At 44.1% G+C, this 22168-nt stretch overlaps 4 protein-coding genes across 7 annotated transcripts in view; 3 read left to right on the plus strand and 1 right to left on the minus strand.

Annotated features, from left to right (window-relative positions):
• ei24 (EI24 autophagy associated transmembrane protein) overlaps positions 1-1623 on the plus strand; it is a 9402-nt gene extending 7779 nt beyond the window's left edge. Inside the window, exons 10-11 of the mRNA XM_008289627.1 lie at positions 46-120; positions 202-1623. Of these exons, the coding sequence (XP_008287849.1) occupies positions 46-120; positions 202-364 (238 nt within the window). The 3' untranslated portion in view covers positions 365-1623. The remainder of the gene's footprint in view (positions 1-45; positions 121-201) is intronic.
• The window catches only part of stt3a (STT3 oligosaccharyltransferase complex catalytic subunit A), a 19185-nt gene extending 7666 nt beyond the window's left edge, over positions 1-11519 (plus strand). The window contains exons 3-20 of the mRNA XM_008289626.1: positions 2799-2850; positions 3608-3728; positions 4790-4850; positions 4931-5052; positions 5210-5355; positions 5740-5830; positions 6091-6197; positions 6279-6443; positions 6566-6746; positions 6864-7019; positions 7581-7672; positions 7846-8001; positions 8769-8957; positions 9075-9191; positions 9307-9409; positions 9597-9785; positions 9912-10027; positions 11144-11519. Coding sequence (XP_008287848.1) covers positions 3641-3728; positions 4790-4850; positions 4931-5052; positions 5210-5355; positions 5740-5830; positions 6091-6197; positions 6279-6443; positions 6566-6746; positions 6864-7019; positions 7581-7672; positions 7846-8001; positions 8769-8957; positions 9075-9191; positions 9307-9409; positions 9597-9785; positions 9912-10027; positions 11144-11182 — 2118 coding nt within the window. The 5' untranslated portion in view covers positions 2799-2850; positions 3608-3640 and the 3' untranslated portion in view covers positions 11183-11519. The remainder of the gene's footprint in view (positions 1-2798; positions 2851-3607; positions 3729-4789; positions 4851-4930; positions 5053-5209; positions 5356-5739; positions 5831-6090; positions 6198-6278; positions 6444-6565; positions 6747-6863; positions 7020-7580; positions 7673-7845; positions 8002-8768; positions 8958-9074; positions 9192-9306; positions 9410-9596; positions 9786-9911; positions 10028-11143) is intronic.
• A 241-nt stretch (positions 11520-11760) lies between these two features.
• Positions 11761-15318, minus strand: LOC103363040 (cytoskeleton-associated protein 2). 3 transcript variants are annotated; one of them, XM_008289630.1, is made up of 7 exons: positions 15237-15318; positions 14568-14650; positions 13403-14226; positions 12983-13316; positions 12829-12889; positions 12412-12697; positions 11761-12310 (listed from the first exon to the last, which is right to left on the minus strand). In XM_008289630.1, exons 2-7 carry the CDS (start codon positions 14610-14612, stop codon positions 12046-12048), a joined length of 1815 nt encoding a protein of 604 aa, XP_008287852.1. In that variant the 5' UTR covers positions 14613-14650; positions 15237-15318; the 3' UTR covers positions 11761-12045. The 3 variants fall into 3 exon arrangements, with proteins under 3 accessions (XP_008287852.1, XP_008287850.1, XP_008287851.1); XM_008289628.1 differs by having other exon boundaries at positions 12412-12700; XM_008289629.1 differs by having other exon boundaries at positions 12412-12700; positions 15204-15243.
• A 1674-nt stretch (positions 15319-16992) lies between these two features.
• Positions 16993-21609, plus strand: LOC103363042 (52 kDa repressor of the inhibitor of the protein kinase). Of its 2 annotated transcripts, none has more exons than XM_008289631.1 (5): positions 16993-17167; positions 18353-18470; positions 18674-18772; positions 19292-19328; positions 19429-21609. In XM_008289631.1, exons 1-5 carry the CDS (start codon positions 17082-17084, stop codon positions 21243-21245), a joined length of 2157 nt encoding a protein of 718 aa, XP_008287853.1. In that variant the 5' UTR covers positions 16993-17081; the 3' UTR covers positions 21246-21609. The 2 variants fall into 2 exon arrangements, with proteins under 2 accessions (XP_008287853.1, XP_008287854.1); XM_008289632.1 differs by having other exon boundaries at positions 18674-18751.
• The last annotated feature ends 559 nt before the right edge of the window (positions 21610-22168 follow it).

The following is a 22168-nucleotide window of genomic DNA, read 5'->3' on the forward strand; positions in this document are numbered from 1 at the left end:
AGCTGCTTTTCCTGTATATCATATGTGATCTTTCTTTTCTACCAGTGGCTGCTTGTTCTCCATCCTCTTCCCTCTGTTCATCATCAGCGCTAATGAGGCAAAGACACCAACAAAGCTGTAGTGAGTGTCACGTACAGACGACTTGTTGAAGAACGGTTAGTTTCGCTGCACGAGTCGCTGATCATGTTTCCGCTCTTCCAGCCACTTCCAGCTGCGCCTCTTCTCCCTGGTCGTGCTGATCAGCAACAAGCTGTTCCACAAGACTGTCCACCTGCAGTCGTCCCTGACGTCGTCGGCCTCGTCGGAGAGGCTGTCCTCGCCCCACACCTCCCCGAGCCGCCAGAGGCCGCTGCCCGCCCAGTGAAGGATCCGCTCGAAGGAGGCTGGATGGCAGCCGGCGAGTGGCTTCCCTCGGCGTGATTCTTCCAGAAGGATTGCCCTTAATGATGATGATGATGATGATGATGATGATGATGTGTGGTTTAAGACAAAGGGTTTACACATTTTTATCTGATCTCTGGCCCTTCGGTTATTCATTCGCAGCACCCGCCAGACACATTTTAAGTGTGACACAAAAATCGACTGCCCTGTGCCTCACACTCGAAACACATGATATACTCAGCTCTAGACTTCTTTTCTTTTGTGATTTTTCTTTCGTTGTTTTCTGTTTTTTTTTTTTTTTGTATAATGTGCCATTTGAGTGACTCTCCTTTAATAAATTACAGCACAAGAAATCACGTAGTTTTAATATGTTTGCGCAAACTTGTGACTTGAGAAGGATTTTATTTTATTTTTTAACTCTGAAGGGGCTCGTTTGCGTTCAGAAGCAAAGCACAGTCGTGTTTTACCGACGGCTCAATGTTGCAAGTCACGTTCCTTCCTCACAGATTGAATGCTTTCTTGCACAACGGCGTGTTCCTCCGTCACGTTCTCGTGTCCTCGCAGCTCCATTGACAACCTTGTACAGTTCTAAAGGGAGGATTTTTTTGCTTTGTTTTTAGTAGAATTTAAACGTCACTTCAGGAGCTGCTACACAAAAGGAACGGTGACCTTTTGAAATGGAAAGTTACTCGTGTGTGCTGACAAAAGTGTTGCTTGATCCTGAATTCGAATCTCCCTTCAGCGTCTGATGACACCAGCAAAGGAAAAAGCTGCCTGAGCCTTTTTCAGCTGGTGTGACGGTAGCGATAGGTGAGATGACACTGCCAAACTGCTGCATCTGTGTTTTGTTTCACCACCACAATGCTAAGCTCTGTAACAAACAAAGGAGTCGTGTAGTTAACTCGTCCTAACAAACCCCCCACAAGAGAGCTGATGCACATATAACTGATCTCCAAAGACCATCAGCTGTTTGGTTTTCCTGCTGTATATAATGTTAATACCTCCTGAATGTTCAGAAGTCCACCACTACAACTACAAAGCAACGCCCCCCCTGACCTGACCTGACCCGACCCGTCCCTCACTCATCGGAGCTCGTAGCTGTGGAGAGGGGCCACGATTCTGAAACGGTGTGCAATTATTGTAAGAAGAGCATAGTGTTTGTTCAGACTGATATTTGTGAGTGAGGTTTTGTAAAAGTAATAAGTCTAATTTCAATAAAATTGGTCAGTATTCAATATTTGATCTCTGTGTTCAGGGTTTTCCTCCAGGACATTTTAAAGTCAGTCAAAAACACGAGTTGGTGTTTTAACTGAGCGGAAAGTGATCGATATATTACATTTGTTGTTGTTTTTTTTTCCAGGTTTAATGCTGGTAGGTATGGAGTAGTGAGGGTGCCAAATTACAAAAATAAATCAATTAAAGAATAAGAAAATAAGAGTGGAAAAAAAAGAATAAATAATGTGGCAATACAAAGCAATGTTAATCAAAAATGAATCCATAAAAGAAAAAGCAAATAAAAGGAGAAATATAAATCAAAAATATTTATAACTTTTTTTCAATGTATTTTTTCAATGTTGTTTTATTATTAAAAAAAAAAAAAACAACATTTTTTTTAATTCTTATTTTTTTTTTTTTTTTAAGTTTTTAATAACTGATGCTGTAATATTTACTGTTTGCTTTTGGTCATCCTCAAACTTATTAATCCCCGTCCATTAAAGAAAAGGCAAAATTCACAAGAGTCACTGAAATAGCTAGAAACTGAAAAAAGCAATAATAATTAAAAATTTGATAAATTATAATTTAGCTAGAAACAAGACATTGCTTTTGAATTGTGGTTGAAAATAATAATTAGAAAAATAAAAATAAAAGCTGTCCTGGAAAAATGAGAGCCCTTTGCTGATGAGCAGTGGGCCAGAATACCTGTCAACAGGTGCACAAGTCTGACTGAGAGTTACAGAAAACACCTGATGGCAGTGATTGGCTCAAAGGGTTGTTCAACTAAATATTAGTTTATGGGTCCCATTGTGCTTGTTTGTTGTTTTTTTTTTTCTTTAAATATTTCTGTTGAACCACAATTCAGAAACAATGTCATGATTTTGATTAAATTTGTATTCATTATTACTTTTGCCAATTTTAACTTTTTTCAGTGACCGAAGCTGTTTTTTTCTACTTTAATGGGAGGCTATGAATATATTTGACTGTAACTGGGGGCTTATGAAGTGAGGTGGTATTATTTTACACCAGCAGGGGGCGACACGCTTCCTTTCCTCCGTAAGGACACGTCACTAGACCTCAGCGGCAATGAAGGGAACCAAATGTGAGTGACAGCCAACTAACCAATCACATTCAACTGAGATTACCGTGGACTGACGCTCGACCAATAAACGCGCACCGCGGCGTGGTGGAGGCGGGCTTAGTTTACGGTGAAGGTTGTGTGTGAAAAGTGTATGAGTAGCAGGAGCGGAGCGGGTGAGTCTGACTGAACATTACATATTAAAGCTGTTAGCTTCTTTAGGACTTTTTATTTGAGACTGCTGTCCTGCTGCCATGTCTGAAGGAGTCACTGGTAGCTGTACAACGAGTCAAAGAAGAGGCGCGTGATTGGGGTTTTCATTAAACGGCGGCTAGCAAGTTAGCCTCGCTAGCTACTCATACTTTTAACTGGATGGAAGCATCAGCATTAGCCGGCCTGATACGGACCAGCTATAACATACTGAGCGATTCAAACTGTGGCTTGCATGCGTGTTAAAAATGCACGTCGTCCGTGTTAATAGCCAGTTAACACGCATTAGCTGCGGTTCGTTTTCTCGCCCTGTGATGTGAAGACGGCTGGTTGACTGTCAGCACCTCTCAGGTTCGCTCTGATGCTTTGAAAGTTAGCATTTAAAAAACATCACCGTGCAGCTGAATGCTTAGAGTCTCTGCTTTGCATAGCACTTTTTGATGCAAAAAATGTGAAGAACACTGGCACAGATCCCTGCACAGGGCTTCCACGGAGCTGCTTCCTGGTTCCTGACGCCACATCTTAGTGCGTGGCCTTATCTGGTTGGGCTGAACACTGGAGCTCATTCCCCACAGCTGGAGCACTGACTGGCTTCTTAGAAGAGATTCTACTGGGCAGGCATTAACAAAAACAAAACCCTGAATGAACGTTTATTAATCAGTGTTGTGCTGAAAATGGATCTGCAGTGCTTTTCATCTTACAGATCTTCCTTCCTTCCATCAGGTAGTACGGTGAGCTGTCCCTAACCTCGCCAAAATGACCAAGCTGGGCTTCCTGCGTTTGTCCTATGAGAAGCAGGACACACTGCTGAAGCTGCTCATCCTGTCTATGGCTGCTGTCCTCTGTGAGTCTTCTGCAGACAACAAACAAAAGAACACATTTCAACCCTTTCAAACTCCTTTCCCTTCATCTGACCGCAGTAGAACGTGTTGGCCTCATTGGGTCTAAATGAGAACTCTACTGACTTTACTGTTAAAGCTCGGTCTGCGATCGTACCGGGTCGGCCCTGGTGACGAGTCTGAACTACCTGCTGTCACATTAACAGATGAATACACACTGATAAGGGTACTTTGAGTTGTGTGAAGTGATTTGGGGGAGGTCTTTTTCCACATTTCAGCACCAATATTGGTCCAAAAAACATCACAATGAGCAAAAGTCAATAAAGTTCTATCTAATCTGATCTGATCCAAAAGACAATGTTTGTTGCCAGAATCATTACACACCTTTCTCATTCCTGTTGCTCTATAACTTCAAATAAATTTGGCTAAAAACAGAAACATCCATAATGATAAATGAATGTAAGCTGTTTTTTACAAGACATTAACAGAAGCTGAAGTTGGGTTGTTGCTTCCAGCTGTTTGTTGGCGTCTTTCCTCCACGTTTATTTAACTATCAGACAGCAGCAGGATCCACATGAACAACCACACTGGTGACTTCATTAAGTACTTACATTTAGAAATGATCATCTACAAAGAGACAGAATCGGTCTGGGTCGGGCTCTCAGAGCAGGTCACAGGTGAGCTGAAACACAGAGTTTATCAGCTGAAGTTAAACCATCCTCAGGTTGAGTCTGGAGCTCAATCACAGCTGTTGGGATCTTTTCTGGTTAAGTCGTAATTTTTCATTGATTGGTGGAAATCATAAACTATTAGGTCAGTTTAGATTGTGTTTATTGGTCCATTGTTATGTCTGATATATATATATAACTTGATGTGCTGTCCAGTCTCACGTGAACAACTAATGTCTTGTGTGTAGCGTGGCTCTGTCTGTCACTGTGGTGGGTCTGTATGAATGAGGCCACGATGAACATTAATGTAGAATGTTGTCACTTTAACTGATTGATGAATCGGCAGCAGTGTTACATCTCTCATGTCTGAATATGATCCCTGTGTTTCTCCTCTGCAGCGTTCTCCACCAGACTTTTTTCCGTGTTGAGGTTTGAAAGTGTCATCCATGAGTTTGATCCGTAAGTGCCGCTTATGTCAGGTTTTTCTTTTTCTTTTTTTAAATTAGATTGTCCTCCTTAAACTCATGTCTCACCTTCAGGTACTTCAACTACCGTACCACCCGCTTCCTGGCAGAAGAAGGATTTTATAAGTTTCACAACTGGTTTGATGACAGAGCATGGTACCCATTGGGGAGGATCATCGGTGGCACCATTTATCCAGGTAAGAATCAGAAGAAATGGCTGGAGAACAGCGTGACACTTACAGAGACTCTATTCTGGGTTGTTTGATCGTCAGAGTAGAGCAGCTCAGGTGTTTCATAAGGTTTCAGAAGAGTGTCGTCAGTGACTGATTGTCCTCATCTCCTCTCCCTCACCAGGATTGATGATCACGTCTGCCGTCCTGTACCACGTCCTACATTTTTTCCACATCACCATCGACATCCGAAACGTCTGCGTCTTCCTGGCTCCGCTGTTCTCCTCGTTCACCGCGATAGTCACCTACCACTTCACCAAGGAGCTGAAGGTAAATCACATAATCATATACATACACAATTCTTCATTAAGAATCCCGGTGACGTTAGAGGACGGGGTTTTCTGCTGAATGCATTTTCCCTTGTGATAAGTTGATCATTTCTAGTGCTGCCACAAACTTGGCAGTTTGAGGTGCTGCTAAAGTGTAATGCATCATACAGATGGATGCTTCTGTTATTTAACCTGCCCTTATTGGTATAAATGAAATGGATAATAGAATCGCCAGTCAATATAATGCATTCTACTAAAAACTGCAGCCTCCAAAGTAAATCGATCGTTTAATTAACACTCTTCTAAGATGATTACAGCAAAACTGAGTGTATATTCTTTTAGCAGTAGAAATGTTCACACTGCAGTCACTCTTTTGTCTCTTTAGGATGCAGGCGCTGGGCTCCTGGCGGCCGCTATGATTGCAGTGGTGCCTGGTTATATCTCTCGTTCTGTTGCTGGTTCCTATGATAACGAAGGTAAACGACAAAGGTTCTCATATGTGAGAACGTGCTGCTTTTCCTGGTAAACAGTGTGACGGGTTTTGGACTGTTGGCTTAGGCGTTAGGATGTGCTGATGGGCATCCTTTACTGTTTTTTAATGTTTTAAAGACCTTTGATAACGAGAGTAATGGTTAGTTGATACCTCACTGTGTTTAAACTGACGAGCGTAGCGATGTTGTTTAAAGAAAACACGACCAGAGTTGCTGCTGTAACCCCTCTGTGCTTCCTTATGCAGGTATTGCCATCTTCTGCATGTTGTTGACCTACTACATGTGGATCAAGGCTGTGAAAACGGGCTCAGTGTACTGGTCGTCCATGTGCGCACTGGCCTACTTCTACATGGTGAGGAGATCTGCCAGTCTCTGTTGGACCGAACTATTTCACAGCTTGCAGAGGTGTGTTAAGGTCTGTGTATGTGTTTAGGTTTCCTCCTGGGGTGGCTACGTGTTCCTGATCAACCTCATCCCCCTCCACGTCCTGGTGCTGATGCTGACAGGCCGATTCTCCCACCGCATCTATGTGGCTTACTGCACGGTCTACTGCCTGGGCACCATCCTCTCCATGCAGATCTCTTTTGTTGGCTTCCAGGTAAACAACACTGACTCCTGTCACTTCAGGATATTTTTAAACCAAGTTCAAAAGAAAGTGATTGTCAGATGATGGGAAGAAAATCTTTAACTCTGCACCGTCTCTCTTCTGTCCTACACCAGCCTGTGCAGTCATCAGAGCACATGGCAGCCTTCGGTGTGTTCGGCTTGTGCCAGATCCACGCCTTTGTGGACTACCTGCGCAGCAAACTCAATGCTCAGCAGTTTGAGGTGCTGTTCAAGAGTGTCATCTCCCTGGTGGGCTTCATCCTGCTGTCTGTGGGCGCCGTCCTCATGCTGACAGGTAAGATGCTTGACAAGGTGCAGAAGCATAATGGATGGAAAAACCTTTTCAAGCGATGGCTTCACTCTTGTCCTGCATTATTCTGCTTTGGACTGACTTTGAGTGTATTGCTCTCAGGTAAAATCTCTCCATGGACTGGTCGTTTCTACTCCCTGCTGGATCCCTCCTACGCCAAGAACAACATCCCCATCATCGCCTCTGTCTCTGAGCACCAGCCCACAACCTGGTCCTCGTACTACTTTGACCTCCAGCTGCTGGTCTTCATGTTCCCAGGCAAGTCAGCAGAAACACAAAGCCAAGGGCTAGTACATGCTTTCTGTGCCTGCTAGACGTTGATGTCATCATCTGCTGAAGTCTGTGAGGTTCTGCGCTGACTCTCTGCCGGCAGCATAGATTCTGTGACTATCCGCACGACAAACACACCAGCTGTTGGTGTGTCAGGAACACTAGTGGTGCTTAATGAGGAGATTCTCTCCCACACCGTTTATAATTCATCCTGCAAAGAGTCTATATTGAGGTAGCTGGTGCTGGACTTTGGACGAGCTTTGCTTTTGCATGCTTTCAGCAATGATGTCCAAACACTGTAGAAACTTTCAATTCCTTTAGAACTCCTCTATGTTCATGCACTGTGCCTGCCACACCTCAATCATAATCACTGATAGAGTGCTACAGTGTGGGATGCTGTTTCCTCTCGTGGTTTTCTCTGTCCAGTATGAGGGAAAAGTGTACTGAAGTGTAAACAGAGCCACTGCTGCAGTCGGCACACCATCGCAGAAACTGTTAATTGGCCGTAACAACACACGTAACTCTGGTTTAACTTTTCTTTTCTTGCAGTTGGTCTCTACTACTGTTTCAACAACCTGTCTGACGCCAGGATCTTCATCATCATGTATGGAGTCACCAGCATGTACTTCTCAGCCGTCATGGTACGTCTCCACAGAACCAGTTTTTAACACACATATCCAGTTACATATCAAATAAGTTACTAAGTTACCACTTTCCCAGAATTGAATGTACCGATGTAAACAGGAAATGTGAATCTGCATCTTCTCTATAAATATACATGTGTTGATGTGCTGCTTCTTTGTGGCCTCCTCAGGTGCGTCTGATGTTGGTGCTGGCTCCGGTCATGTGCATCCTGTCAGGCATCGGTGTCTCCCAGGTGCTCACCACCTACATGAAGAATCTGGACGTCAGTCGGCCAGACAAGAAGAGCAAGAAGCAGCAGGACTCTACCTACCCCATCAAAAACGAGGTACAGTCTAGATGAGGTCTGAGAGATTGAGCGTGCTGATTGAGCTGGTACGAGGTGGTGGCAGTCTGCTGAGGGTTTCTATTCAGTTCACACATTAAAATCAGTACATTCAAACAGGTTGGACATGATCACTTAGCCAGACAAAGCGGCTCGTGCTCATGTTAGGCAGTACTTCTACATCTACAACCTTTTTTGTTATTACTTGTTTTTTCTAAAGCATAAAGACTGTAGACATTTTGTTCCCTCGTCTCTTCCTTTTTATGTTTGTTTCCAATGATGGAAATCTAGTGAATTACTGCTATACATACAGTTTTGACTTGTGTTTTATGCAACTTTAAGCTATCGCCCTGCTACGTTTTAAAAGCAAATACTATAGTATTAATAATGATAATAGCCTTTACTGCCCTGTGGTAGACTGGTTACCTGTCCAGGTGAACCTGCCTTCACCCTGAGTCAGCTGGGATAGACTCCAGCCCCCCACGACCCTAGTGAGGGTTAAGGTGTAGAGATGATGGATGGATGGATGGATGGATAATAGCCTTTACTATTGAGAACTTTTCTAAATTAAAGTTAGAAGTGTTTTAAATCTCAGCAAAGTCATAAAATCATCATTTTTTTAGAGAGATAAAAACATATTCTGTTTGATATCTAAAGGGTGCTTTCTTTCACCATTTCTCAAAAGTCACTCCTGATCAATGAGTTCTGTTACTGTGGTTTACACGTCGCTGAGATAACGACAACCTCATGACGTCTGGTGTCCCTTCCAGGTTGCCAGTGGGATGATTCTGGTCATGGCCTTCTTCCTCATCACGTACACCTTCCACTCCACCTGGGTGACCAGTGAAGCCTACTCCTCTCCCTCCATCGTCCTGTCTGCTCGTGGAGGCGACGGCAGCCGCATCATCTTCGACGACTTCAGAGAGGCCTACTACTGGCTCCGCCACAACACTCCTGAGGTCAGTCATCCCCACGGTGACAAAGAGAAGGTCTCACATTAAACGAGGATGGAGAGACAGTCACAGTCATTACACTGAAGCTCTTTCATTCACTTTAGTCCTGTGTTGTGCTTTCAGGATGCCAAAGTCATGTCATGGTGGGATTACGGCTATCAGATAACGGCCATGGCTAATCGAACGATTCTAGTGGACAACAACACGTGGAACAACACGCACATCTCCAGAGTTGGACAGGTGAGCAGGATCACCTTCAGAGCAATCACGTTGATGAATCGCTGCTGTGTTTGTCATCTGCTCAAATGCTTTGGTAATTGCTACGACAATAAAGCTGTTGTTGATTCCTCTGCAGGCCATGGCGTCCACAGAGGAGAGGGCCTACGAGATTATGAGGGAGCTGGATGTCAGTTATGTCCTGGTCATCTTTGGTGGACTGACGGGTTACTCCTCAGATGGTACGTTCCATGTCCCAGCACATCCTCTGTGTCCTGCATCACTGGGGCTGCTAAACCAGTCTGCTGTGTGTTAAACCATCACATGGACATAGAAAAGACGTGGTTCACATATTCACGGCATGATGTGATTTCTGTTCAAGGTTTTGTTATGAGCAGCTGTCTCATTGTTGTATGTATCTGCTGACAGACATCAATAAGTTTCTGTGGATGGTCCGTATCGGCGGCAGCACAGACACCGGCAAACACATCAAGGAGCACGACTACTACACCCCCACCGGAGAGTTCAGAGTGGACCGCGAGGGTTCGCCCGTCCTGCTCAACTGCCTCATGTACAAGATGTGCTACTACCGCTTCGGACAGGTCTACACAGAGGCCAGTGAGTAACCCCACAGCCCAGCGTCTCAGCTCTTCTTCTGCCTCGCCATAAGAGGCAAAAATCTACCAGAACCTGCTCGACTTGCTGTTAGCCTTTGTGCTGTAACTCTCCTGCTCTTCTCTGCAGAGCGCCCTCCTGGTTACGACAGAGTGAGGAATGCTGAGATTGGCAACAAAGACTTTGAACTGGATGTGTTGGAGGAGGCCTACACAACAGAGCACTGGCTGGTTAGGATATACAAGGTAAACCTGCTGCTGATGTTCTCTACACACCTATCAGTTAGACCCCACGTTGGTTTGCTGATCAAAACAATTTCTTTTAGGAATAGAGGAAATGACAGAGTAAAGGTAAAGGGGTCTTTACGACCATAACCTGGAATCTGATGTCTGTGGAGATTCTCAGTCATCCAGGTCATGGTTATTCTCGTACGGACATGTTGCTACACACTTTGGGAAGAACGGCCTTCGACTGGTACAAAAGAACTTCTAGAAAACCTGCAGACTGCAGGAATCCTCTACATTTCAACCTGAGATGCAGACACCAGTTCCTGGAATCTGATCTTTAACAGTTTTTAACAATTAATAAATTAGTTAGGACTGCAGGTGGCTCGGTGGTTAGCATCATTGCCTCACAGCTAGAAGGTCGCTGGTTCACGTCCCAGTCAGGACACCCGGGATCTTCCTGCGTGGCGTCTCCATGTTCTCCCCGTGCAGCGTGGGTTCTCTCCGGGTTCTCCGGCTTCCTCCCACAGTCCAGAAACATGCTGAGGTTAATTGGTGATTGTAAATTGTCTGTAGGTGTGAATGTGAGTGTGCTTGGTTGTCTGTCTCTAAGTGTAGCCCTGTGATAGACTGGTTACCTGTCCAGGTGAACCTGCCTTCACCCTGAGTCAGCTGGGATAGACTCCAGCCCCCCATGACCCTGGTGAGGATTAAGGTGTAGAGATGATGGATGGATGGATGGATAGTTAACTGGTTGACAGACAACTAATCAACATCTTGTTCAATCGATGGTTCCAGGTTTTAGATTTTTCCCAATTACTAGAGATGGTTAATTGAATATCTGTAGGTTTTTTTAAAAATGAAGTAAGACATGTTGATGCACCTTGTGATGGCGTTTTTTGTTTTAAATTTAGTGTATCTATTAATTCATCAAGTCTGATGATTATTTATTCTTGCAAATATTTGTCAGGGCTCTACCTGGAGCATGTTTCACATCAGACTGATAAACGAGTCTGTCTGACTTATTCTTGTATGACCACTTTTGTCTTGTCTTCTCTTCTTCCACGTTCCACAGCACATTAAGAAATCCGCAGTATAACAGAAGTTTCTAACAAAGCTTTGTGTTTCGTCTTTCAGGTGAAAGATCTCGACAACCGCGGTCTCTCAAGGACATAGAACCTTCTGCCGGCAGTGAAAACAGCCTTTTAGCGCACAGCACTGAACGCCTTCCCCTGTGGTCTGCAGATGAGTGGGAAAAGAGTACTTTTTATACTTTTTGTTTAGGGGAAGAAAATTGCATCAGAGATTTAGGTTTTTTTTCTTTGTGGATGATTTTCATTTTTTATTTTGTTATAATGAAACGTCTCATCTGGGATCAGAGGGAACTGGTGTCAAAACGTCCAGTCTAATGTCAGGAATGTAATTTGCCAAGAAGCGGTCAATTGAAAGCAGTGTTCCCATCTGAGCGCTCTGGATTTTTACAACGTGATCAATTAAAGTGGGATTAAATGTGTTAAAATGTTGTTTGTCTTTTTTCCTCACGAAATAATGTGATGTGATGTAGTCAGAACAGTTTGAGTCTTGGTGATAGTTTCAAGGTAGACCGCATTCTGACACAGACTTAATTTCATTACATTGGGTCAGTATGAGTGATACTGAACCTGTTTCTTCATGGGATATATCTGGACCTCAGCACTTTGTATGTTTAAAGATGCATTCAAGACTGTTTAGTCAACTCAGTCAAAGCACAACCATTTAAAATAAAGTAATATTATTTTATTATAGCACATGTGGTGATACATGTCAGTGTTATGATGGTTGTTGTTAAAGGAAACTGTTAAACATTCAGAGATAGAAAGAACAAACATGAACTCTATGTTCTCCCCCAATACAATAAAACAAAATTACACATCAAACATCTTGCAGATGCGTTTAGATTAGTGAAACCATCTTACAAGTAACAGTATAAAGTGTCCATTAGCTTTAGTCTCAGACATTACTGAAGGATTTTTTTTCTTTTCTTTTTAAAACCACTTTCCTCACAGTCTGGGTTCGTCTGGCAGATCCTCTAAAAGTGCATCATTTTTTCTGTAGATGTAGGCGTTGGCGTCATCGTCCAGCTTCACCAGTTCGGCCAGAGACGACACACAGGGGTCGTGGTCGACCAGCATGCTCGGCAGGCGGGACGACTTGCGCTCAATGCGGCAGGATCTGCGCACTGGTGTCAGGAACTTCAGATCTTTGATGTTGCTCTTTCTTTTGGATGTGCTTGTGCTGGCCTCATCTTCAATTGTTTTCTTGACACTACATGAGACATTTCAAGAGGAAAATTATTCACTGTTTAATAGTGAAACCGCTGAACAAAAAAAAGCCACAGTAATGTAAATGGAAGTTGCTGCCCTCACCTCTGCAGGTATGGAGTGGTCTTCACGCTGTACTTTATCTTTGATGCATCCTCCCTCTGGGGTGTCGTCTCCATGACGTCATCATCACTTTCTTCTTCTTCCTCAGCATCCTCGGTCTTCACCTTCTGATCATCACATTCTTCTACTTTGTCCTTTACTTGCTCAGCCTGTGACTGCTCACCAACATCCTCAGGCGTTTCATTCTTCAGCTCCTCTTGTTTACTTTCCTCCACTGGTTTGCTGCTCTCCATTTCAACACCATCACACTCATCCGTCATGTGTGGGACTTCTAACACAGAGAGAGAAAAAAAAAAGTGTAAACAGACGCATCTACATAGAATAACTACTTAAGAACCGACCTAATACCAACAGGTTTACAAAATGTAAAATTTAACAAACCACAGAGGACAGAATTACCGTCACTGCATCTGGATGGTGTTGCCATGGCCTCCAAGGCGTCACACAGGTTCACAACAATCTGTCAAAATGAAAAACAAGGAGCCTGGTTTGTCATTGTGGAAGGTTTTCAGTCTAGCTAAAACAGCAGCACATGCCCCGCCCGTCTCCTTACATCATCCACTCTGTCCTGTGGGTCAACAGGCAGATCGGCATCAGAGTTTTCAAGCAGGTCCAGGGTGGTGTTCATTATGATTGGAGTCTGGCCGTGTACCGTCGGCTCCGTTCTCCGGGCGTCATCACAGTGAGCGGCAGCAGAGCCGGTGCCGTGTGCTTCCAGGTTCTGTTCGGGTTCACGCTGTGCAGCAGGCTGAGGCTCAATCTGAGGCTTGGGTTTGAAATCGGCTGTGGGTTTTGCAGAAGTTTTGGCTTTTGAGGGTCCTGCTGCTGTCAGGGCTGGTCTTTTCAAACTCTTACCCTTGGAAGCCAGCCACTCCGCTAGTTTCGCTCTGCAGGGGAAGCACAAACATTTTTAACACATCTGATACACAGTCACACCAAGGTAAGCATCATGTTTATTTAAGATGCATCTTACTTCCTCTCCTCGGCCGTCTCCATGGTGAATCTGTACTGGCTGAGGGTGCTCGAGACAGGAGGCTTGCTGACCTTCCTGTTTGTCACTGGAATCTTTGGCTTTGAGCTCTGAGTCCCACTTGGCTTAGTGGAAGCCGCAGTAGTGTTTCTGGAGCTGGTAGCAGTTAGTGTTGCTGGGATGGTTCTGGTAGGAGGGCGAGCAGAGCAGAACCCGGCAGGACGGCGGCTGCTGGTGGCGGGCTTGGACACCTGAGCAGGTCGGTTAGGAATCGGCTTGGACATCTGAGCAGGTCGGTTAGGAGCCGGCTTGGACATCTGAGCAGATCTTTCAGAAACTGACTTGGATCTTGTTGGCACAGGTTTTTGTGAGCCACGCCCAGGCATCTCAGAAACAGATTTGGACCTGTGTTTGGCCACGTTCTGACCCTCTTGTTTGGGATCTGCTGCACCTACAGATGCACTTGCCTTCCAAATAGACCCAATTTTTGACTGGATAATCTTTCCTTTGTACATGCCTGGAGCAGATTTTGACGACTGGACAGCAGCTGTGGGTTTTGGAGCTTCTGCAACTACTTTTTTGAGCTTCGCAGCCGGTTCGGTGAGCAAAGCCTGGCTGTGGGTTTGTTTGACACCATCTCTCTGCACAACCTTCACCTTTTTCAGAGCCTCACCAGCGGCCTGTTTCGGCTTCTCTTTACAAGGATCCTTTTTTGCCAGAGTCTCTTCTTTGTCATTGCTTTTCAGCTGGAACGGAGCAGCAGATGTTTTGTCTCTTCTGATGAAGGACTTGGGTCCCTGTGCAGGCTGGGTGTTCTCCTTGTTTCCCTAATGTAATAAAATCAAACAGACTGATTTTAGTCTGGGGAAATGTTTTTTTGGAAGGTGAGTTAGCATTCAACACAACAAGACAAGTGAAGAGTTCATTTGCAAAAACAGAACTCCATTTTTGTAGATTTTTAGTTTTTGCTTGCGATAATATGGATCAAACTGAAGCTGGATGGATTTGACTCAGTAGAAATGACAACAACAGAGATAACTTAATGTAATGTTGTCTCAGGTAGACGATGGTAAAGTGGGATTTCTGAAGGTTTGTGAAGATGGAGTTATCCGTTTTTGCAGATCAACTCTTCAAGTACTTCATGTACTCATCACAAACACCAGCTTACCTTCCTGTTGGTTTGGTTTCGTCGTGAAACTGCGACGCTGTCCATCGTGAAGGCCCCAAAACCGATTCAATTAGTGGAGATTTCTGAAAAGCCAACAAAGCAATCAATGTAAACTAACCAAGGACATAACATGATATGGCAAGCCAGTATTACACTTGGTACAATCTGAAAGAAAAGTCTAATTTCGTCCTGATTGTACTCCGGTGCAGACGCGTTAACATCCATCGGGTTCACCTGGACAGGTAACCAGTCTATCACAGGGCTACACTTAGAGACAGACAACCAAGCACACTCACATTCACACCTACGGACAATTTACAATCACCAATTAACCTCAACATGTTTCTGGACTGTGTGGGAGAACCCGGCGACCTTCTAGCTACGATGCAACGATGCCAAGCACCGATCCACCTTGCAGCTCCGCGTTAACATCACAACACACGGTCAGAACTTTACAGTAAACTCACCAGGTTCGGGTTGTTAACATGTGTTTTAAATACAAGCATCGTTAACGCTGAGCTAACAGCTTAAAGTTAGCTAGCTGACATGAAGGGTGGACGCAAATAAACGTTAATGTCAGCGAGACATTAGCCGTTAGACGACGGAGCATAGCGGGCCGAGTCTACCTGTAGCTACCTGTGGCTGGACAGAAGTCAACAACAGACTCACCTGCTGTGGTCTGTGGTTGCGGTACCAGAGAAAGCTCCTCCGTCGCAGCTCAGCTCCTCACCAGCACAACACGTCGCTCTGTCTGTTGAGGGGAAACTATTCGGTTTGACTTGGCGCCGCCGCGACGCCATTGGTCGCGCTAATATCGCGAGAAACCAAAACCAACCAATAGCGTGTCCCAAACTAAGAACGAGAGTTGAAGAACAGTGGCCTCATTCTGTCATCCCGCAAGTTTTCCTCGCCTGTCTGTTTGAATGTTTAAACGCAAATAGGATTCCTGTATTACCGGACCAGGCGCACAGTCACACGCCCAACAAAAACAGACGAAGAAGAAACGGCCGGTTGGTGAGAGTCAGCCAGCAGCAGCAGCAGCAGCAGCAGCAGACACCTCCAGATGCTCTCATCGCTGCTATAGTGTCAGTTAGCAGCACATATTCTGTCTGCAGGTCAACCTCAGCACTGTAATTAAATATTAGGACGATATCAGAACTTTCTGTACAAGTGGATGAAAGCAAACATCCATTCTAAAACGAATATGATAGTCAGCAACACTGCGTATAAATTTATTATTTATATTAAACATTTCTCATATATCTACAGTGTTCTTGCCTCATAAGTGCACTATATTTATCCTGCTAACTGTGCATACTTCCTACTGGCTCCTTTTGTAAATATATTTATATATTCTTATTTATCTTTTTGTACTTGTATTTTGCACCACTGGAGTTGTCTTTTAATTTCGTTGTATTTTGTGTGTGATGACAATAAAAGCATTCTATTCTATTCTATATATTTTATATTTAAAACATGAATTCCACATCCCATAACAAACAGGGACTGTTATGTTTTTGCATGTTCTCCACATTCACACTTTGAAAACACCGCTGAGCATCATGGGACAGCAACGACCCGCGCGCTCGTTTGATGCTCGAAACTGTCACAACAGGAAGCGAATATGTCTTCAAAATAAAATCAGAAACGAGAACCATGTGCTGGATTATTTGTCTGTGGCCTCAAAGACTACAAGTGAACTAAAAGATTCACAGTTCCACTGAAGTACAGTTAATTTAAAGTTAGCTAGCAGTTCTACAGAGGTCCAGGCTCCTCCATAGCATCATCACGTCAGTCTGAAACAAGACATGTTTAGTTGTTTATGACAGTGGGTGCCACAGCTTTTTTCAACATGTCAAAACACTGATTGCATTATTACGGTCTTGTCATATGTTTTTCTAAAGTTTCTTAATGTTAAAATCTTAATTTGAGATTGAACTAGTAGCTAAAAATGTTAAATAAATGCCAGACGCATGTGGGATAAGAACTATAATATTTCTGTCTATAGTGTAGTTAGATTGTTAGCGTTAGAAGTTTAAAGTAAGGCTTGTTGTTTCTTCCTTCAAAATTGTACTTAAGTACAGCACTTGAAAAGTGTAGCTTTTTTGAAGAAAAAATATAATAATTCTCTAATTTCAGCTTCTTAATTTTGGCAACAAGCTGAATATCTTTGGGTTGTGGACAACAAAGGACACTTGAGGACAACATCTCGTTGATAGTCACTCATTATATAGATGATATAGCTAAACAATTAACCGAGAAAATAACTTACACATAATAATAACAATGATAATAATAATAATAATAGAAATAATAATGAAATGTGACACTTGGATAATTTTTTGGTGACTTTTGGTATTAGTCGTTAAAATTGATGCATTTTATTTTGAAAGCACAGCCCGGACGTTGTGTTGTTGTTGCAGGTAGCTTGACATTTCGCGGTAGCGGTTTGTCTTTGGGGTCTTCAGAAGAATCTGAAGTTAATGAGTTAATGATAAAAAAGAAAAACTTAAAATGCAGAATCAGTGCGCTGCTCCAAACTGTGTCAGCGGCAAATGTGACGCTCAGCCGCTCTTCAGGTTTCCACACGACCCAGAGAGGTAACTGATGCTAGCAGCGATGCTAAAGCTAACGCTAACTGTAGCTAGCGAGGGCAACAGGACAGAACAGGACAAGGCTGCACCTGTAGCAGCTCATGTCAACTCACTGTGCCGTGCAATATTTAGTACTATTATTTCGCCCTTTTTTTCATAAAGGTTGCTGTTTATTTTCATTCAAAACTTTGACAGGATCACGTGTCCTGACAGCCCATCTGGCTCACCCAAGGATCGATTTATAAAATGTTCTGGTGAAGCTCTTGTGTCAAAAAGTGAAACACATCATCTTGTGAGTTTACATGCACATCTGGGGTTTGTCCGGGTCAAACATAAAGAAATGTTCTGTTCTGCAAACATCCTCATGTCCCAGCATTGTGACCAAAATGTTGTTAATGCATCAGAATGACTGGTTTCATTCATTAGGGTGTTAAACACCACTGAAGTCAATTGTCTGTGTGTTTCATTATGACTGTTTAATCCAGATAAAAACAGCTGCAGAGGTACTGAAACAGCTTTAACAAGAATCGATTTGTGGGAGGTGATCACTTTTTGGCAGCAGTGATACTCATAACTAATCACATCATGGCGTTTCACTGAGCACATAATGATAGACCAGCTCCAACATCTGCAGCAGATGCCAACCTGCTGCATTACTCTCTACACAGACAGGTCCACAACCATTAATTTGTTGATGCCATTTCTGGAAACCTCTCACCGTCTGTGGACACTTGGCTACTTAAGTGACTTCTGTTAATTCATTGATAGTTTGCAGATTCAATTTGCATTAAAAGCTTCTGTTTGTGAGTCGGAGTCGTGTCACTCTTAATCCATCTGAACTGCAGCAGTCCGTTTATATGCTAAAGAGATGCCAGTGCACCGGGAAGCTCCACACAGATGGACGAGTATCAGCACCACATTGATTTGGAGGATTACTTTACATGTTTCAGAGCTGTAATGTGGCTCGGTGGTTAACACCGTCGCCTCGCAGCTAGAAGGTCGCCGGTTCGCGTCCTGACTTTACACATTTCACACTTTGAATAGTTTTCAGTGTATTTGTCACCACTGCACTTTCAGTCAGTGTTGCGGGTATTTCAATATCCGCAAATGTGCAGCACTTTGTTGAAGTGATAAACACTGAACAACAGCTGAACCTCAAAGTCAGAAACTACATTTTGTTTTTCCTTTCAGGTCCAAGAAGTGGGTTGAAAAATGCCAAAGCCAAGATCTCACAGACAGACCAGCAGAGCAGCTGTACAGATACTACAGGCTCTGTGGAAAACATTTTGAACCATCTTTGATGGACACTGTAAGTTATGTTTGTAAAATGTTGGACCAGTTTTCAGAGGACAGTGTTTATGTAAAATGTGATAAGGACTCTAACCAGCCCTGCATGTTGTCGCCCTAACTATTATAAAGCACGTTGTGTAGCGCTTATTGAATGTAAGCTTTAATGCAAATTCCACATCAGTCTCGTTTTCTGCTGGGTCCTCACATGTGCTTTGGTTGCAGGAATGTCAGAGTACTGTGTTGAAGGAAGATGCCGTACCGACTATTTTTGACGTGCCAAGCAAACCTCAAAGTGGACAGGTGAAGCGCGGTAAAGAGATGGTGGGTAAAAGAACGGTTTTAAATCAGGATGGGAACCTTCACAATGTTAATAAATGAGTCCTCCTAGATTTTACTGCTGGTGCTTGTTTTTGTTATATGACGTTAACAGAAGTTTGATCTGACAAGCTGCAGAAAAATACAGAAATACTTTATTGATTCCCAAGAGGAACAATCTCAAGCAGAAAGAGTCACATGACCACCAGCACAACAAAAACATATTAAATATAAATGGGGAAAAATATACTGAGATACAAATTGCACAATAAAGTGTCAAATATACTATAAATAAAATTGTACTGAATTGAAAAATGCACGCTGCAAGCTGCTCAGTGGTGAGCATCGTCATATATATATATGTGTGTGTGTGTGTGTGTGTGTGTGTTTGCATAGTGAGGGAATGTGTCCCATTAGCCACAGATGCATACATTACTTATATTATAATGGTTAATTTCAGCTCATTTTAAATTGAAAAAACAACATTTCTGTGTAATCACAGTTTATTTCTTTTCCATTTTTTAGACCAAAGATAGTGAAGTGGAGACTAAAGGGAGGAAAAGTAAGTAGAAACACACACATCTACGACTTGACAGCCACATTTATCACAACATGAATCATTTATTGAGTCTGTCTTGCAAGTGTTTTTATTTCTTTTCCAGAAGTCAAAAAGTCTCAAGCAGAGACGGCTAAAGAAGACGTCCAGATGGGATCAGAGCAGGACGAATACAAAGAGTATCTCAGGTCATTGTTTGAAGTCCTCCTGCTGTTAGGAGAGCAAAGCATCCCTCCTCCAGGACCGGCTCATCCTAAAGAAGAAGGCCTCGGGTCAAGCAACTTTCAGGCGTTGTTGGAATATCGCATGAACTGTGGAGACGAAGTCCTGAAGAAGAGGTACGACGTGAATAAGGAGTCCTGCTCCTCTGAGCAGCTCAACCAGCTGATTGAGGCGTGTGAGAAATGCATCCGCAGTAAGCTGGTGGAGGAAGTCAAACAGAACGGCTTTTTCTCATTACTCACTGATGATCTGGTGAAGATCTCCGGAGGGTGGTTCCTCCCCGTCTTCCTCCGGTATGTGGACCAGTCGAACTGCCAGCAGGAGAAGTTTGCCGGGTTCTTGAGCTTTGAAGGACACGGAGACGCTCTGGCAGAGAGACTGCTGTCTGAGATGACTGAGGGATGGGGCTTAGATATGGAGCAGTGTAGAGGTCAGGCCCACTCCTGCTCCGCCACGCATTTCAGTCAAATAAAAGCATTTGCTTCCAAACTGCTTGAGAAGTTCCCCAGAGCAGTGCTCACACTGAGAGCTACTCAGACCATGAATGTGTCTTTGGCCAACAGCATGTCTTCGTCTGGCGTTCAGCTCGTCATGTCCACCTTTAAGAAGATCGAGTCCTTCTTCAGTCAGTCCACTTTGCTGCAGCAGGAGTTTGAGCACGCCATTTCCATTTTTTACCCGGACAAAGAGGAGAAAGCCAATGAGCTGAAGGAGATCTGTCAAAGCGGCTGGACCAGGAGGGACGATGCGTTTGACGTGGCGGTGGAGATCTTGGAGGCGCTGCTGCTCTGTGTGGACAGCGTGCACGACAACGAGGACATGAGGTGGAGCGATCAAGTCACACACGACGCCTTGGAGATTTCAAAGGCGCTGGCTGATTTTGAGTTCATCATGGCGCTGATTGTGCTGAAGAACGTTCTGACGCTCACCCGGGCCTTTGGGAAGAACGTACAAGGGAGCGCAACAGATGCTCATTTCGCTGCAGTCAGTTTGAAAGCCGTGCTGCACTCCCTGAAGGAAGTGTCCGACAACATCGACGTGTATCACGAGTTCTGGAGCGATGAGGCTGTTAATCTAGCTACCGCCATGGAGATCCCAGTGAAGGTTCCTCGGTCGTTCTTGAGGAAGCATCAGGCAGAATCTGGAGTCATTCGGCTGGAGAGTTACTACAAAGAGCACCTGTCTGTTCCCGTAGTGAACCACATCTTCAGAGAAATGACCGACATCTTCAGCGAGGATCACCTGAAGGCTCTGAGATGTCTGTTTCTGGTCCCTGCTGTCATAGAGCAGCACAAGTCCACAGAACCCGAAGAGGAGAGCGTGCAGGTGTTTAACAGCGACATCCCTAATGCTGGAACCCTCTCTGCCGAGCTGCACTGTTGGTGGGTGAAATGGAGCAAAAAGGGCAAAGGCGAGACGTTGCCGTCCAGCCTCCATGAGACGCTGCAGCTGGCCGACGTGAAGTTCTTCCCAAACATGCTGGCGGTCCTGAGACTCATCGGCATCCTGCCTACCTTGGCTCTGCAGGACGGCGGCCATGTGGCGTACAAGCGCTTCAGGATGTTCATGGAGAACACGCCCGACACGTTCAAATCAAAAAGCCTCGCTCTTCTGAACATAAACTACGATGTCGGGTTTGATCTGGATTCACTGGTTGAGGTCTACGTGAAGACGCACCCTGACAGGGAGGAGGAGTCGTAGCTGGTATGTGCTCGGTGTTGCTTCTAGCCCTCAAGGCGAAGCAGCATCTTTTGTAGGATGTTTTGTTTTTTACGATAAATGTAGAAACGCTGTTATTACAGACGTGTCCTTGCTGTCCGTAACGAATCCTGTCTGACATTTATGCTGCGTTCAACATATGTGACACGACTTGGAATGGATGGAGGAACTCATTCCTGGAGATCTTACTACGTTCTTCTGTTCCACATTGCTGCTGTGGTCAAACATGTGTTTATACTTTTGTAAGCTTGAACTGTTTTTGCTGTGTTACTGCATAACAAGCCACTGGGGGGAGGCTCAGCTGTAAATCCTGCTCCGAATGTGTTAATAAAGAGGTCGAATCTTTGCTGTGTTGTGTTTTCTGCTCCTCATTCTACAGTTTATTGAATATTGTTAAGCTTTTCTCAACAGAACTCCACATGGTGGTCCAGAAGTGGGGGTATTCTCAGGACACATTGAAATAAATAGTAATAAATTTGTAGTTTGAGGCTCATGAACAATAGCTCCCCCCCGGCCAGCATCCACCACTATCCATCCTTCACTCCAGGTATTATGTCTATGAATAGAGTGTGTATTTGTGAACAAAGAGCTGAGTCACTGTCTGCCCTGAGACTCACATTTCCACTATAGTGTTTGGTGTTAATGGAATCTGATATGATTGAGGACCAACTGGCCTACCGACAGCATTTGATGCAGTTGGCATGTCTCCTTCTCCGCCACATACATCACATTCACAGCCAAATCTTTGAGTTGTTTCTTTTTTGCAGTCTCCTGGCTTTGGGAGGTGGGTCTCCAGCGGAAAACCGAGTGAAAAGCTCTGAACCTTCTAGTTCTTGTGTATCAGGGATCTGCTGCTATCTGCTGTTATGCCTCCAGAGCGACACAGTAGCTGCTCACTTCTGAGG

This window comes from Stegastes partitus, unplaced genomic scaffold, assembly GCF_000690725.1.
Source record: "Stegastes partitus isolate 25-593 unplaced genomic scaffold, Stegastes_partitus-1.0.2 Scaffold626, whole genome shotgun sequence".
Taxonomy (NCBI): Eukaryota; Metazoa; Chordata; class Actinopteri; family Pomacentridae; genus Stegastes; species Stegastes partitus.